This window comes from Eleutherodactylus coqui, chromosome 3 (assembly GCF_035609145.1).
Source record: "Eleutherodactylus coqui strain aEleCoq1 chromosome 3, aEleCoq1.hap1, whole genome shotgun sequence".
NCBI lineage: Eukaryota > Metazoa > Chordata > Amphibia > Anura > Eleutherodactylidae > Eleutherodactylus > Eleutherodactylus coqui.
In genome coordinates, this window is record NC_089839.1 from 293,662,742 (window position 1) to 293,681,108 (window position 18,367).

The 18,367-nt window shown below is 43.7% G+C and overlaps 1 protein-coding gene across 4 annotated transcripts in view; it reads right to left on the bottom strand.

Annotated features, from left to right (window-relative positions):
* Positions 1 to 18,367, bottom strand: part of PATJ (PATJ crumbs cell polarity complex component) — a 264,895-nt gene that overhangs the window by 136,936 nt on the left and 109,592 nt on the right. For all 4 annotated transcript variants that reach the window (XR_010791282.1, XM_066597729.1, XM_066597728.1 and 1 more), the window contains 4 exons: positions 18,140 to 18,317; positions 15,785 to 15,895; positions 11,748 to 11,801; positions 2,535 to 2,649 (listed from right to left, as the gene is read on the bottom strand). Coding sequence is in view for 3 of the 4 variants with exons in the window: in XM_066597729.1 (XP_066453826.1) it covers positions 2,535 to 2,649; positions 11,748 to 11,801; positions 15,785 to 15,895; positions 18,140 to 18,317 (458 nt within the window). In the remaining variant the exon portion in view is untranslated. The remainder of the gene's footprint in view (positions 1 to 2,534; positions 2,650 to 11,747; positions 11,802 to 15,784; positions 15,896 to 18,139; positions 18,318 to 18,367) is intronic.

The window sequence follows — 18,367 nt, forward strand, 5'->3', positions numbered from 1 at the left end:
AGTTTAGTCTATAGTCCACTAGTACTCCCAGGTCTTTTTGCATATCACTTTTCCCTAGCAGTACCCCATTTAGTGTATATTGGTGACACCCGTTCCTCCTGCCCATGTGCATAGTCTTACATTTATCAACATTGCACTTCATTTGCCATTTTCCTCCCCAAGCCCCCAGCTTATCCAGGTCTGTTTGTAGCCGTACATTGTCCTCCGTTGCATTGATTATATTGTATAATTTTGTGTCATCTGCAAATATTGATATTTTCTGTGCAGTCCCTCTATTAGGTCATTGATAAATATGTTGAACAGAATGTGGCCTAATACTGAACCCTGTGGCACCCCACTAGCGACGTTGGCCCAATCAGAGTACGAACCATTTATTACCACCCTCTGCTTTCTATCTCTGAGCCAATTCTTTACCCAGATACACACGTTTTCACCCAATCCGAGCTGCCTCATTTTGTATATTAGATAGAAAATGTAGTTCAAAATGCGCCTCTCGTGCAATTAAAAGAAAAAGGCTTTTTAGCTAAGTAAGAAGTGGAGTTACCCAGTGCTAGAAGGGTTAATCCGGTGATTAAGGCGTTAACCCTTCTGCACCTGTTGTCCACGCTTGCCTTCAGTCAGTTTCTTGCTTCTCCATGTCTCCTTCCTTCTGGAGCGACGTCTGGGGATTCCCTAGGACCGTGCTTGCAGGCACGGTCGGACTGAGCAATATAAGGGTAGAAATAAAAACTATCCCGCGCCGTAGCAGAAACTAATCTTTTTTTATTTATAAAACAACGCGTTTCGACTGATTGGCTGGAATCGGCACACGTGACGGGGCGGAGCTACGCGATGCCGCGTAGAAGGGGGCGGAGCCAGAACGCCCCTGCTGCCGGACCGAGCCGAAGGCAGAAGACCCTTCTGCGCAAGCGCGTCTAATCGGGCGATTAGACGCTGAAGTTAGACGGATCCATGGAAACGGGGACGCCAGCGCAGGGAAGGTAAGTGAATAACTTCTGTATGGCTCATATTTAATGCACGATGTATATTACAAAGTGCATTAATATGGCCATACAGAAGTGTATACCCCCACTTGCTGCCGCGAGACAACCCCTTTAAATAGCACCATTGAAAAATACAGCTCGTCCCGCAAAAAACAAGCTTTCATACAGCGACGTCGATGGATAAATAAAAGGAGTTAAGATTTTAAAAGGGGCTGTAAGGAAAAAAACGAAAATGGAAAAAAGCAAAAAGGCTTGGTCACTAAGGGGTTAAGGTACAAAACAGCCTGGCCCTTACAGGGGTCAAAAATCCACAAATCAATCAGCCTGAGATAGAAGTTTGATTATGTCTCATCTCATACGACAGCTACATAACCTGCACCTTCCTTGTGCAGCTGTTCCCGTACACACAAGTTGATTATTAGCTAGTCTGGGAAAAATTGAATTTCCTCCCCTGGTTCTGGATACATTGTCCATTGATGCATGAAAGTAGAAGTCAAGAAATGACGGAATGAAGTGATCGCTGCAACAGTCGCTGCCGTGAAATGTAAATAAGCTCTGCAACAGCGACACCCGATGGTAAAAATTGAGAAACACACCGTGAATGTGAACAAGTCTGAAATGAACATTTTACTGTGGACGCTACAGTCAGCATGTGTGCAGTCTAGAATCAGATTTTTATAGCTCTTCGTTCGTTTTTGCTTTTTTTCTTGCTTATTTTTCAGTTTTCTTTTAGTCTGCGAAGCATAAAATAAAAGCTGCTGCACCACTTAGAAACAACCAAATTAGTATTGATGGATCTACAGTAGATTGCTTCATTTGGTTCTATTTAGTTCTTCAAGCAAATTATTTTGTCCTTATGTGGATGGGTTTGATTAGCCATATTCATTAAAGGGGTTGCGCCAAGATAGGGCATATGAACGTCTTATAATTGGGTAATCTGCTCGGGACCCCCACCCAGAACAGAGAGCCATGTAAGAGGTTAAATACCCATGCCAGGGGCGTAACTATAGAGGATGCAGGGGATGCGGTTGCACCCGGGCCCAGGAGGCTTAGGGGGCCCATAAGGCCTCTCCTCTCCATATAGGGAACCCAGTATTATGAGTAAAGCATTATAGTTGGGGGCCCTGTTACAAGTTTTGCATCGGGGCCCGGGAGCTTCAAGTTACGCCTCTGGCCCATGCATATATATCTCGGTATATCATTGCTGGACTTTATATATGTTCTTGCCCCCCCCCCCCCCCCATTGACTTCAGTGGGGTTTCAAAAAAAAAAACAAAAAACAGAAAGCAAATTAGAAGCTTCCGTTCACTTCCATTCCATCTGATTTCTGTTTTTTTGGACAGAAAACTAATGCTGTAGACTGCGCAGACAAGATATAGATCTTACCATGATGTTACAATGTAACAACCTTATTCATTATTGTCCCAGTTAGAAAAGGCCAGAAAGTTACAGTATGAAGTTTTCGATGATCACAGGAAAAACAGGAATAAAATATCAAAGTGATGGGAGACTCCTGATTAATGAAGAAACCACAGCAAAACTCTGTCTTACCGTCGCTGTCTACAATGTCAGCATCCGATCCAGAGGGGACGGGGCTGGAGGATCCTCGATAGGGAGGGGGGAGCTTCATCGGTGGTGGAGGGCCGGTAGGTACAGGAGAGATGCTCTGCAACAAGGAGAGGGGTGATGGGGGATGAATACTAGAGGTGCGTTCACAGAGAGCGCGTCAGACATGCAATATGTAACACATTAGAAAAATATATAAAAGTAATAAAAACAAAGAAAATAAAACCAAAACAGAATAGATTTAGTCACCGATTACAGCAAAACCAAAAAGAGTAAAAGAGTGACACATAGGATTTGTTTTTCTATATATGCAACAAATTACAATTAAATTAATACATTGAAAAAAGTCATTTTCTGTTATAACAATGCGTAAAAAGTAACAAAAAAATGCAACAGAGGGAGAAAAATCTATGGAAAAAAATTAAATAGAACCAAAAGGCTAAAAAAGATTTAAATAATCTTAAATAAAAATCTAGAAAGCTTTAAGAAAAAAAAAATTAAAATAAAAAAAAATAAAACAAAAATCACACAACACATCCAGTCACAAACGATTGAATATGTGAGGAGGATCCATATCTGTAACAATATATACCATTTTCTGCAATTAAAAAATCCATTAAAAAAAAGTGAAAAAAAAATAAAGAACTAAAAATCTATAAGGATATTTAAAAAAAAACGCAAAAAGAACACCAATACAGCTTCTACGCCCCCGACCAGAACTCCATTTAACACCCAGAGATAACAGTTCTCCATTACCGGGAAATGTTTATGTTCCATTATGACCGTGCGCAAAAAAAGAACGCAGTAAACAGGTGAAAAAAATTAATGAATCCCTCTGGGTTACCTGGCAGAGCTGGCGGCAGCGGGCGCAGTAAAACCGGGCAGAATCGCCGTGATTCAACATTGTGTCTTTTCTGGAGAATAAACTATGAGGCCTCATCTTGTATTTCACAGGACATGTATCAGCCCTCCGGACGGCCGGAACACAAATAACAGGTTTTATTCAATTATGCAATAGATCTCGCCGCTAATAGCAGAATGCACTTATGGAGAAAGGGAATACGTTGTAGCAAAGAGCCATTGAGGCCCTCGCGTCCCGAAACTGCGCAGGATGAGAACATTGGGTGCGTTTGTGAGAGATGGACCTGAAATAGGAGAAATGGCCGCTGGACGGTGCGGCCAGCAATATGTACATCATGGCTTTTATTATTAGAGGTCAGCAGATAATTTGCGCTCTGCAAGCATTCTTCCAACATTTTGCCTTCCCTCCACAAGCGCCAGCAACGGGCAGGAAGGGGGTCTCCAAAAATATTCTAGACAAGTTCTGATAGTAGCATTCTTAGTCTCTTAGCTCTCAGGCTGTTGGTCGCATAGAGGATCCTCCCTCTCTCAGTTCTTCCTGGTAGCCAATCAGAAGGAGAGAGCAGTGTTCTATGTATCCCACCGAGATATGCTTTATTGATTATATACCTTTCGGAATGGAAAATACACAGTACAAGAATCTACCGTGTTTCCTCGAAAACCCTGTCTCCTATTAATTTTTGCCCCAAACGAGGTGCTAGGTCTTATTTTTAGGGGGTGTCCTTTATTACTTACCTAGCAGGCTCGGTCCAGGTCCTTCCCGCTGCTTTCCACAGCTGCATTGCGCTTTCCGCAGTCCTCGGACGCTCATACATTACTACTTCCTGGTTTATCAATTGGCTGAGCTGCGTCCATTCACAGCCATTGCATTGGTTCATCCAGCGCTGCATCGATTGGTTCTTTGACCGCTGCTCAGCCAATCACTGCAGTGCTGGATGAACCAATGCAATGGCTGTGAATGGACATGGCTAAGCCAATTGATAAATCCCGCCTCTACAACGCAATGGCTGTTGATTTGGTTCTTTGACTGCTGCTCAGCCAATCACAGCCATCACTTCTTGGAGGTGGGATTTATGATTCCTTCCTGGGAAGCGCTGTTGTATGAGTGGCTGAGGACTGTGGGAACCGCACCGAATCTTTAGAGAGCAGCAGGAAGGACCTGGGCCAAGCCTGCTAGGTAATGTATTTTTTTTAAATGTAGTGTAACTAGGGCTTATTTTCAGGGAAGCAGGGTATGTAGATGAGATGTGGGGAAAAAAAGAAAAAAAACTTGGCCACATGTTGCAGAAAAAAAAAAATCACTTCAGAACGGACATACGCTGCAGATTTAATATCTACAGCATGCCAATTGTTTACTGCGGGTTGGAGTACGAAGGTCGCCTTTTGCAATGCAATGGAGGAGCGGGGCTACCTGACCTTAGGATGTATCATTTGGCCTCAGTAGTAATGCGCTTGTTTTACTGGCATTATCACAGGGATTCCAAACAATCGGCGAGTCTAGAGGGCCATTTACACTGGACAAGTGTCAGCAAACGATGCCCGACACTCGTCCCCGCCTGGACTCGCTCCCGTGCGGTCACGGTAGCGAGTATTGCTGGCTCGCTCACCAAAAGGCGGCTGGGGGTGATTTCACTCCTCGCTCTCCCCCGCCCCTCTCCATTCACTTTACACAGCATCCACTCAGCACTGAATGGAAAGGGGAGGGGGAGAGGGGAGTGAAATCTCCCCCAGCCGCCCCCACCTTCTGCTGATCGGGGATAGGGCTCAGATACATACAACTTTTGGTTTACTTGATACAGTGATACCGATTGCAGGTTATTAGCATAATCAGGAATTTATCACTGTCATTACTTAATTACCTGATTGTGTTCAGTTGTTATAAGGGGTTTGTGTAATGACTGATATTTGCAACAGCGATGATAGAAAACGTTTATCTTCGGTTCCGTAAATTCTAACATGCTTCAATAGAAATGGATACAGCATTAAACCGGGACGGGTTTGTTTGCTGCGCGCAAATGTACATGCTCTGCGTGCGCAAAGAATACATTTAAAGGGGGTGGATACGTGCGCAAAAAAAGCCTCATACATAGCGCAAATACTTTGCTCTGAGGCAAGCACAAAACCGCATACGATCGTGTGAAGCCGCCCCTCGGTGCAGATTTGGCATCATGTTTTATACGAGGATTCGCGGCAGTGAATACGGCCGGTGTGAACGTACCAGCTCAGGTTTGACACTCCAAGAGGATCAGTGCGCAAACAATCTATAAAGAAAGGCTAGAAGATGCATCTCGTGGCATCAGTGATCGAGGAAATACCCAAACTCTACTGCTACTTGGATTCGATGCAGATTATTCCAAAAACATGTCACTGGCATCGGGAATACTGGAACCAAACATGCCACTGGGCACAAAGAAGAGGACACAAACCGCAGGGCACAAGGCCACTGGAGAAGAGAAGAACCAGCGCCCAAGGGCATTTTGTTTTCACTTTTCCACACACTGCAGATTAAAATGTGGATGAATTCTGCAGTGTCCGTGTGTAGCGAGGTAAAACCTGTTGTGCAATCTGCTGCAAACCCCGTTCTACATGGAGATTTTGATGTGAATTAACATAGTAACATAGCATGTTAGGCTGAAAAAAGACAAATGTCCATCCAGTTCAGCCCGTTTCTACCCTACCTTGTTGATCCACAGAAAGGAAAAAAATACCCCAGTGAGGCAAAAGCCAATTAGCCCCATTTTGGGAGAAAAAATTCCTTTCCCAACTCCATAATGGAAGTTAGCATAATCCCTCGATCAATATTTGAAAAATCCCTACCTGACGTCGTCTGGCAGTTGGAAGATCCCCGAATCAACATCCCCGCTGGTTATTTAAGGTCTATATCCTGTTATATCCTACCGCTCGAAAAAAAGACGTCTAGTCCACTCTTAAACTCCTCTATGGATTTTGCCATCACCACGTCCTCAGGCAGAGAGTTCCACAGTCTAACTGCTCTTACAGTAAAGAACCCCCTTATGTGTTGGTGATGAAACCTGCTTTCCTCTAGATGTAGTGGATGCTCTCTCGTTACCGTCGCAGTCCTGGGTATAAACAGATCATGGGAGCAAAAAAAAAGTCAAAGATGCTATTGGGTGCCTATAAGATGAAAATGGTGAATTGGTTAAGAATGATGTTGAGAAGGCCGAACTTTTAAATTCCTATTTTGTATCTGTTTTCTCTCAGAAGGTAGATGGAACATCAACTGAGCTTCCCTGTGCTATTGGGGGAATAAAAGAATGCAGGCTATCTATAAGCAGAGAGATGGTGAGGGAAGCACGTAGCCAACTTAAATTAACTCAAGTCTCAAGGTCCAGATGAATTACATCTTAGGATACTAAATGAAGCAGTGGAGGTAATTGCTGAACCACTCGCCATAATCTTTGAAAATTCCTGGAGAACAGGAGAAGTCCCAGAAGATAGGGACAACATTTGCCCTTTTACGATCTTCAAAAAAGGGAAGAAGGTGGATCCAGAAAACTACAGGCCTGTGAGCCTGACTTCTATACCGGAAAAGATCTTTGAACAAATTATTAAACAGCATGTATGCAAGAACTTGGATGAAAATGGAGTAATTAACCAGAGCCAACATGGGTTTGTAACAAACAAGTCATGCCAGAGGAATCTAATTTCCTTCTATGACAGAATCACCAACTGGGTTGATCAGGAAAATGCGGTGGATAAAGTACATCTTGACTTAAGTATGGCATGAGATACTTTGTCAAATGCTTTACTAATTGAAAAAAATGTCCAAATATGGGATTGACCAGGCAACTGTTAGGTGGATTCACAACTGGCTGAGTGATCGTACTCAAAGAGTGGTCATAAATGTCTGCACATCCAAGTGGAAGAATGTATCAAGTGGGGTACCACAAGGCTCTGTCCACTGTAGGAGGGAATTGATGGGAAACTGATCACATTTGCCGACGACACAAAGCTAGGAGGGATAGCTAACACTAGGGAAGAGAGAAAGTATTCAAAAAGATCTAGAAAAGCTTGCACAGTGGGCAGCGACTAACAGAATGGTATTTAACAAGGGGAAATGCAAAGTCCTACATCTGGGGGGAAAAAAATGAAAAAAAGGAATTGGGCTAAGCAGCAGCACATGTGAAAAAGACTTGGGTATGCTAATAGATCATAGACTGAATATGAGTCAACAATGTGATGAAGCAGCCAAAAAGGCAAACACAATCCTGGGATGTATTAAGAGAAGCATAGAGTCTAGATCACGTGAGGTACTTATCCCCCTCTACTCTTCCTTAGTCAGACCTCATCTGGAATACTGTGTCCAGTTCTGGGCACCCCACTTTAAAAAAAGGTATAGACAAACTGGAGCAAGTTCAGAGAAGAGTTACCAAGATGGTGAGCAGTCTGCAAATCATGTCCTATGAAGAACGGTTAAAGGATCTGGGAATGTTTAGCTTGCAAAAAAGAAGGCTGAGAGGAGACTTAATAGCTGTCTACAAATATCTGAGGGGCTGTCACAGTGCAGAGGGATCAGCCCTATTCTCATCTGCACAAGGAAAGACCAGAAGCAATGGGATGAAACTGAAAGGGAGGAGACACAGATTAGATATTAGACAGTGAGGGTACTCAATGAGTGGAACAGGTTACCACAGGAGGTGGGGAGTTCTCCTTCAATGGAAGTGTTCAAACAAAGGTTGGACAGACATCTGTCTGGGATGATTTAGTGGTCCTGCATGGAGCCGGGGGTCGGACCCGATGACCCTTGAGGTCTCTTCCAACTTCCCCATTCTATGAGTCTATGAGATCCTTGTATTGTCCCCCAATGTATTTATATATAGCTATTTGGTCACCCCTTAACCAAAATTTTTCTAGGGTGATTAATTCCAATTTTGATGCCTCTGTGGGTATTCCAGTCCTCCCATTAAGTTTATTAATTTAGTTGCCCTTCTTTAAAAACCCCCTCCAGCACTATAACATCTTTCCTGAGCACCGGTCTCCAGAACTGTACGCAGTATTCCATGTGGGGCCTGACAAGTGCCTTATATAGTGGGAGGATAATGTTCTCGGCCCTCGCCCCTATACCTCTTTTAATGCACCCCAGAACTATTTGCCTTCGCAGCAGCTGACTGGCATTCATTGCTTCAGTTAGGTCGACAGTCAACTAGCAACCCCCGGGTCTTTTTTCATATGGCCATTTCCTAGCAGTACCCATTTAGCGTATATTGGCGACAGCCACTTCTCCTGCCCATGACAGCACAATTTGCAGGAAGGTTTAACAGGTAACTACACTTAACTACCTTTTGACATGTTTTGATCAGTGGAGGTCCCACTGCTGATACCCCTACTGGTCTAGAACGAGTGGGCAGGAGCATTCATCCGAATGCTGTCCCTCTTCAGCAGTCTTGGTTGCTTTCGGCCCACATAAAGGTCTATAGAAAGTGCTACAGACGTTTATGTGGCCATCTTCAGCTGCCGAAAGGAGCCAAAAAAAAAAGCTAAGACAGCTGAAGGGGCACAGCGCTCTGGTGAGAGTGTCAGCGCTCATGTTCTAGTGATCAGCGGGGATCTAATGATCAGGACCCCCACTGATCAAAACATTTTTCAATATGTCTCCATGACATGTCAAAAGTTAGTTAAAAGTGTAGTTACTCTAAATGTAGATTTTCCCACCACTTGTTCACCTACCCTTATCCTAAACGGCAGTGTTAAGTGAACGTTTGAAAAGTTTGGTTGGTTCACCGAATTTCGGCTTAGTCTAAATTGAACTGGAACTTCACCAAAACCCCCAAAACTGCAAGTGTCGTAGAACTCCCCGTCTTCTACAAACATTTTTGCAAACTCAATGCACATGTTGTCCTTGGTTAAGGCCCATTTAGACACAACGATTATCTCTCAGAAGACATCTTTTGAGCTATAATCGTTGTGTGCATTTATACGGAAAGATGATCGCTCAAAATTCGCTCATACGGCAGTTGGAGTGACAGTTTTGAGCGTTCACTTTGCATAACTGTGTAAATGAAGGCTCACGCTGTATGCAGAAGACAAGTGGGACCGCTAGCTTCTGTGTACAGCTGTTGTCTTCTCGGAGCACCAGCTGGTATACAGCTGAGCGCTCTGAGCGGGTTATACAGAATGTAGCTGGAGAGCTGTCTTCTGCATACTACTGATACGTTCTCCGAGTGGGATACCAGCTGAAACTATAGTATCAGCGGTATCCCACTGAGAACTCAGCCCGCGACACTGATGAGACTCATCAATGTCTTTCAGCTTGCTGAAAGGCAACAATGAGCGGATCGTTAACGAAAACTGCATGATGGCCGCGCTTTTAATAATAATAATCTTTATTTGTATAGCGCCAACATATTCCGCCGTGCTTACATAGACGGGGGAGATACAGAAAGACAAAAGTACAAACATTACAGAACCACGGTTACAAAGTAATCAATTGATGGAAACAATAGGGGTGAGGGTCCTGCTCCAACGAGCTTACATACTACAAGTAATGGGGTGATACAGAAGGTAAAGGGGCTGGAGATGTGCACTGTATGGCGAGGTGGAGAGTGAGGGATGTTATACACATAGACAATGGTCAGACATTTAGCCGTGTGACGGCTGAATCAATATGACTGCAGGAGCGGTTTATGATGGCTAGTAGGCATTGCAGTCAGTAGGTCAGGGAGCATGTTATCAGGCGGAGTACAGAGGGGTTTGTTTAGGGAATGCGGTATGCCTCCCTGAAGAGGTGCGTTTTTAGAGCACGCCTGAAGTTCTGCGAGTCCTGGATTGCTCGGGTAGCCTTTGGTAGTGCGTTCCAGAGGACCGGTGCTGCTCTGGAGAAGTCTTGGAGGCGGGAATGAGAAGTTCGAATTAAAGGGGCGCTCAGTCTGGTTTCATTAGCAGAGCGGAGAGCCCGGGCTGGGTGATGGATTGAGATGAGGTAGGCAATATAGGGAGGTGCTGAACTGTGGAGGGCTTCGTGGATGAAGGTAGTGGGTTTAAAATGACCCAACGATTCTCGCTCAAAAGACGGCTTTGAGCAAATTTTGAGCGAGAATCGTTGAGTCTAAATGGGCCTTTAGATTGGAGTCTAGGACCTCATAGCTGCAAGGGAACAGTGCTAACCACTGAGCAGAGGAGAAATTTTAGTGGGCTCAGCCGAGACGAACTGCCCAAGGTTCAGGTTTGCCTTGAATTGAACTTTTAGCAAAGTTCGACTGAAGACAGGGCTTGCATGTTTCAGTTCACTCAACAGTACTAAAAAGCCAAAAGCTTTATGCATATACAGAATGTGAGATTTGTCACTCTATTCTATCCGTATTTCACAACTCATTCTGAAGTCGTATCTTTAATGTTTTGAAGTTTCAAATCGAGAATTTTGATTCTGATCAAAAACATCACAAACAAATACATGACAACAAAAGGTAAAGAAAGTACAAGAAATGTAACAAGCAGGAATATCCAGCAAGAAGTCCCATTTGCTAAGTAATGAATGACATGCAATCAGGCGGCTGATTAGAGGCGATAATTACTGGGTACTGGAGGCAGTTTTTGAATATAAATGCGACACTTTGGGAAATAATTTAATTGAATAAGTTCTTGTTTACTTAGAAGTGAGCGCCATCTGGAGAAGCCTCCGAGATACAGAGGAGGGAAAGTAACACAGGAATTAAAGAATAATAAATAATAAACTCATTAAAAAATAATGAATAGATGAGAGTGAAGGATAATGAGACCACTGTAACTGTTCTGATGATTAAGACTATTAGTAAAATAGCTGAGACATAAAGTAGAAGGTGCAGCGCTTATTTGTAACGATTAATGTGTCATTTGACAAAAACATACAAAGCATAATTTCCAAAATTATTGTTAATGAGAACTGAGGGATAAAGCAACAAGTATACTGACCACCAATGCATAAACATAGAATTAATGTACGTAAAAAGGGAGGGGAGTCACTGTGTACATACATTACTTATCCTGTACTGATCCTGAGTTACATCCAGTATTATACTCCAGAGCTGCACTCACTATTCTGCTGGTGGAGTCACTGTGCACATACATTACTTATCCTGTACTGATCCTGAGTTACATCCTATATTATACTCCAGAGCTGCACTCACTATTCTGCTGCTGGAGTCACTGTGTACACTCATTACTTATCCTGTACTGATCCTGAGTTATATACTGTATTATACTCTAGAGCTGCACTCACTATTCTGCAGATGACCCTGAGTTACTGTGTATCCTCAGCCAAGTTTTAACAGCATGTCATTTTTTTGCAATAATCAGTTATCAGCACATGAAGCTGTCCACTGCGGGGCGCTCAGTACTTACTTGCGGTCCGGGTTCTGCGCTCCCCTTGTTTGTTGGCTTCACGATGGATAACAGCTGTAATATGTAAGTGCAGACAGTTAGTCGGACGCGGTTATACTCTGCGGCTCCTGATTCCTCATGTAGAGGTATCTGCAGTGGATTCCTGCCACAGATTCACAGCTCCCATTCCGTGGAGCTACAAAGCATGCAGGTCACCTGCTGTGGTATCCATTAGACCCACAGTAATAGGGAGCCTGTCTATTACCTTCTGTAACATGGATTTCAAATCTGTGCAGAAAAAGAGGGAGAGAACAGTGGCCATCTGAAGAGCGAGGTGGATCCCCCCTTGAAAGCAATTGGTGGCGGACCTTAACCCCTTAGTGACGGAGCTTTTTTGCTTTTTTCCATTTTTGTTTTTTCCTGCTCCCTTTTAAAAAATCGTAGCTCCTTTATTTATCCATCGACGTCGCTGTATGAGGGCTTGTTGTTTTTTGCGGGACGAGTTGTATTTTTCAATGGCACTATTTATTGTACCATATAATGTACTGAAAAACTTTTTAAAAATTCTTAGCGGAGAGAAATGGAAAAAAACAACATTCCACCATCTTTCGGTGCGTCCTGTTTCTACGACGCACAAACTGCAACAAAAGCGACCTGATATTTTTATTCTACGGGTCAGTATGATTACTACGATACCAAACTTGTATAGTATTGTTTTTGCTGTAGTACTTGTATTTTTTTTTAAGATATTTAATTTTTTTCAATTATTTTCTGTGGTCATTTTGTGCGCGCAATACCTTATTATTTTTCCGTCGACGTAGTTGAGCAAGGGCTCATTTTTTGCGGGATGTCCTGTAGTTTCCGATAGTATCAATTTGGAATACATACGACTTTTTCATCGCTTTTTACTGCGTTTTTTCTGGGAGACAGGGTAACTAAAAAAATGCATTTCTGGCGTTCTTTATTTTTTTTTTTCGGACGACGTTCACCGTGCAGAAAAAATAATGCACTACTTTGATAGATCGGACTTTTACGGACCCGGAGATATCAAATACATATTTTTATTTTATGATTTAGATTTTTTAATAATTGATATGGCAAAAGGGGGTGATTTAAACTTTTAGAACTTTTTTTTTTTACAATTTAAAAAACTTTATTGATCTTTTTTTTTACTTTACTTTGAAGTCCCCCTGGGGGACTTTAACATGCGATGCTTTGATCGCTCCTGCAGTATGACGTAATGCTATAGCATTGCGTCATACTGCTTTTTCACAGGTAGTCTTTCAAGCCACCCTGTGTGGATGGCTTGATAGGCAGTCTGCTAAGGCAGCCCTGGGGCCATTCATTAGGCCCCCGGCTGCCATGACACCTGCACGGATCCCCCGATCTCACCGCGGGGGGGCCGTGCGGGACCCCCAAACAGCGTTCGGGGGATTTAAATGCCGCTGTCAGAATTGACAGCGGCATTTAAAGGGTTAATATCCGCGATCGGCCGAACGGACGAGCGCGGCTATTGCCCGCGGGTGTCAGCTGTAATAAACAGCTGACGCCCGCGCTGTATGGAGGGAGATAGTGGCGATACCTCCCTCCATACACGTCCTGCAGCTGCAGGACGTAAAAACACTATGGCCCGGTCGTTAAGGGCTTAACAAGGCATTTGTGCCAACATCTAAATGAAATTGCATTGTGTGAACACACCCTTAATGGAGTTGTTCAGGACTTTAAATGTTGACCTATCCTGAGGTTGGTTCTGCAGGCACATCTGTAGGGGGATCTGCCCTGTTGGGGTATGTGAAAAATGCACAAATAATAGTTATAACTGGTAGGTGTATAAAGGCCAATGTAAAACGTGATGTTACAGCGCCATCTAGTGACCAAGACAGAACTTGAGATACCAAGTAGCTGACCTCCACTATTTTGAGCTTGGCATTGTTACTACCTTTATCTGTTCTGCGGTGTACTAGACTGCCCCCCCGAGCCGTGCGGGGACCCGACCTACTAAGAGACGCGGTATTCTCAATGGGAACAATTCAGAGACCCCTTAATATTTAAACTCCTTTTCATCGAGGGCCACATCAGCATTATGGGTGCTTTCAAAGGGCTGTTTATAAGTACTCATCCACACTGGGTTATTTGTACCCTGTATTACACAAGTATTGTATATATGCACAATACGGACAGCTAAAACCCTATTGATTCGCATTGAGGTATTCAGACACGCGGGAAAAACGCAGCACAATTTTGGTCTGCTTTAGAGACCACAATTGCCCAGAAAAGTCAATGAGATCATGTAAAAATGCAGCGAGTACACCAGACACATGCGTGTTCATGCGCGAAGGCAAGAGAAGTCTATGAGACCTTCTATTATTTTTTTATGCAGCGAATACACGCGCAAAAAAAGAAAACACATTGCGTATTTCACGGACCGAAACTGCATATGCCTGTGTGAATGGGGGCTGCAGCGGTGGTCCCAACCCGGGCTGCTGCAAGGCTGGGCGTGCCATGTGCTTCCAGGGCTGTCTGCACTGATTGTGAGCCCGGTAGTCAGCTGATCCGCAGGGGTCCCAAGCAGTGGACCCCCGCGGATCAACTATTGGTGACCCATCCTGAGCATAGGTCATCAATAGTATAAGTCCTGGAGGACCCCTTTAAGGTTTGCTCAGCTCTACCCTTCTTTGGTGGGTTTTTGCCTCTTTAGTCTTATAGAGCAGCCGCCATACGCAGTGGATAGCATAAAACTACAAGTCTGTTGATGCTACATGGGGGCAAATTGCAACGTGATGCTGAACCTCTACTATTGTGCATGTAACAGGGCGCACGGACTTTTGCAACCAGGTTTTCATTACTCCAATGCATCTACAACAAAAAGTAACTTTGCAACCAGTGTATACAGCCCTTCCTGTTCTGCAGAATTCGACTGTTTGTATTCCTTAACCATGAAAGCACATAGGGCTACATAGGAACTTTATAGATAAACTTATGAATTTGTTTTCGGATATCGGCCCCCAATCCGGAGGATAGCCCATCAATAGTTTAAATCTGGAAAACCCTTTAAGTGACCACTGGGGGTCCCTTTTATCATCACCGAGAACTATAAAACCATTTCAGGCATCCTGTTATTCTCAGATGTTGCACAGGTTTAGAAAAACATTGCTGATTTCTTCATAGAACAGCACCACTCTCCCCGCAGGTCGTGTCTGGTATTGCAGCTCAGCATCTTTGAAGTAAATAGAGCTTACCTGCAGTACCGCACACAACCTGTAGGCAAGTTTGGTGGTGTTTGGTAAGAAAGCAGCCATGTTTTTCTAAGTGCTGCGCACACTAGCCTATTTTGGGCCATGTGCTGTCCGTGCTTATCCAATTGTACATTGAGGTTTTTTCACGTGATCCGATGGTTTGCATGAAGAGACACAAGGCACGTCCTATTCCTGCCCATTTCAGGAGCAAGAACACCGCATATCAATGTGCTATCTGATTTACGCAGGATGTGTGTCCGTGTTCTGTCTGACGTCTGAAGACATTCTGATTGAAGGCTGTACAGCTCCGATGTCGGAAGACGTCCGGCAGGGTATTCTTACTGTATATTACTGGGCACTCTGTTGAGGGCCTCTCCAGCATGTCCCATACCGCAGTACTGGCTCTAGCCAGCAGATGGCGCCATTGTATAATGGCAGAATGAGAAAGCCCCCTAGGAAACCCTGAATCCAAAACTGGATTGCAAAGGGTTAAAAGGTCCTTTTAGATGAGCCGATTCTCATTTGAACGAGCGAGTGACGTCATCGCTAGCTCGTTCGCGCAGCCTGGTCGGACTGACAGATACATCGTTGGCGAGAATCGTTGAGTCGTTCACATTGCTGTATAAGTGAATGAAAAAGGACTGAATGAGCGCCGGTTAAACCGAACGAAAAGCGAACAATTCTCATTGGCTCACGGTCAGACCGAACGAATAATGTTCACTTCAGCTCTTTTGAACGGTTTTTTGAGCACTAATCGTTAGTAATTGTGTAAAAGCACCTGAAGAGGACAGGATATGGATACGGCTTCCAGGTACTACTCACCCGCGGAGCAGCGGATAGACTCTGAATGACAAAGACAACGGGGTTTCCTGCATTTTTGATGGCGTCTACGGCTTCTTCATGTGTAGCGCTGGTCAGATCCACGCCAGATACCTGCAAACAATAGTCGGCCTGATGAGACCACTGAATCTGGAGACAATACTGAGGGTCTACACAGGAGCCCCTGAAGGACCAGGAGATGCTTTATAGCCAAAAGACCTTTAAACCGCATTTTTTCTCTTCATTTTTGGTTTTTCCCCCCCCTTTTTTTTAAAAAAAAATTAAAATTCCTAACTCTTATTTATCCATCGACATCGCTGTATGAGGGCGGGTTGTTTTTTGCGGGACGAGTTGTAGTTTTCAATATTGCTATATAATGTACCATAGAATTTTTTTTAGGTTTTTCAGTATATTCTAAGTGGAGTGGAGACAAACAAGATTCTGCCATCTTTGGGGGGGGGGGGGGGGGGGGTCTTGTTTCTACAGTGCGCACACTGCAGCAATAATGACACGATAACGTTACTCTCTGGTCGGTATGATTACTATGATGCCAAATTTATAGAGTTTTTTTCTGTACTTTTTTTTCCCAAAGACCAATATAGATTTTTTTTATTATTTTCTGCCGCCGTCTTCTGGCGGCCATAACCTTTTTTATTTTTCTGGCGCCATGGTTGTGCGAGGGATAATTTGTGGCCGGATGTCCTATAGTTTCTATTGGTACCATTTTGGAGTACATATGACTTTTTTGGATTGCTTTTTATTACATTTATGTCTTTGGGACTGGGTGACCCAAAAAGTGCAATTCTGACTTTTTTTTTTGACAAACGTTCACAATGCGGGGTAAATAATGCAGTCGGACTTTTATGGACACAGCGATACCAAATATGATTTGGGGGTTTAGTATTCAAATTACATTATCTCTATGGCAAAATGTATTTTTTTTTTTTTTTTTTAAATAACACTTTTTTAAACTAATTTTTCCCTTTTTTTTTTTTTTTTTTTTTTATTTATTTTTTTTATAGTCCCTAGAGGGGACAAGAACTTGTGATGGTTTGATGGCTCCTGCAGTTTTATGTAATGCCATAGCACTACATTATACCGCAATCATGCCTGTGGCGTGGCTTGATAGGCAATCTGCAATGACAGTCCTGGAGCCTTTCAGAAGGGCCCCCCGCTGTCATGGCAACCAAACATCTATCGGGCGTTTAAATGCTGCAGTCAGAATTGACTGGCATTTAAAAAGTTAACAGCTCTGATCAGCGGCGTGGCTTATCAGAGCTGCTGCGGGTGGGTGTCGGCTATAAGAAACTGACACCCGCATTGTATGGAGTCGTATCGACCCGCAATCCCCTCCATACAAACGCCGAAGCTGCAGGACAAAAATGTACGTTCTGTAGCATTAAGGGGTTAAACAAGCCGATTCTCGTTTGAGAGACATTCGCTTCTTCATTCGTTTTCTTTTCTGCAGGCATAAAAACGTGTTCGGTGGTTTTTATGCCTGCAGAAAACAAACAAATGAAAATTGCGCAATTCTCGCTGTCAGCTGTTGGCTCGCGGCGTTCAGACCGAGCGATTATTATTGTACGCTTTCGCTCACTTGAACAGTTTTTTGAGCGATAATCATTCAGTCTAAAACTTTTTCTCAGCATTCCAACGCCCAGAACTTTTGAAATAACGATGCAGCGGCGCGAGGCCTCGTCTTTGGTGGACGGAGTGGAGTTTTGTTTTTTTTTTTTAACTTCACTTTGGAGAATATATCAAATTATTTTAATTTTAAAAGGAGAATTTAGAAAAACGAAAACACTTTTGTAATTTTATTTTATTTTATTTTTTTAAACCAACCATTGTAGTTGGTTAAAGGGGTTGTTACAGTGAAGTATATAGGAACAAAGTCTGTAATACCAAGCCTGGCCACTGCAGTAGAAACGGAGATGTCTGCAGAAATCAGCTCACTCGATCAGGACTCGATCATAGTATCTCCCGCGGCCTGACCAAAATGAAGGTAGCAGCAGAGTGCATGTGCGGCCACGGCTCCATTCATTTTGGGATACCTGGGACCCAGGGGCGTATCTATAGGGGATGCAGTTGCACCCAAGCCCATAAGGCCTCTCCATATAGTAAGCCTAGTAGTATGAATAAAGCATTATAGTTGGGGGCCCTGTTACAGGTTTTGCATTGGGGCCCAGAAGCTTAAAGTTGCGCCTCTGATGGGACCCCCGTTATGGTGATCTGTGGGGACCCAGTGGTTGGATACCCACAGATCTATCAGTTTTTACCTATCCAGTGGATTTTACCGATCCAGTGGTGAATTCACCCAACTGGAAGACCCCTTTAAGGGTCTCTCTTAGTCGCACTTACTTCCAAAATTTTATCTCCGGTCTTTAGCGCCTTGGTCTTTCCCGCTGGGCTGTCCTCCAGAACCTGCTTGATGAATATTCCCTTCAGCTCCTCCCCGTTCTTCAGCCGCTTTATGATGGTTTGCCCTCCGACGATACTGATTCCCAGGGAGACTTCAGGTTCTCTCCAGATTTCCACTCTGTAGATCAGAACATAAAGACGGTCAAAACAAGTCAGCCGTAAAAATAC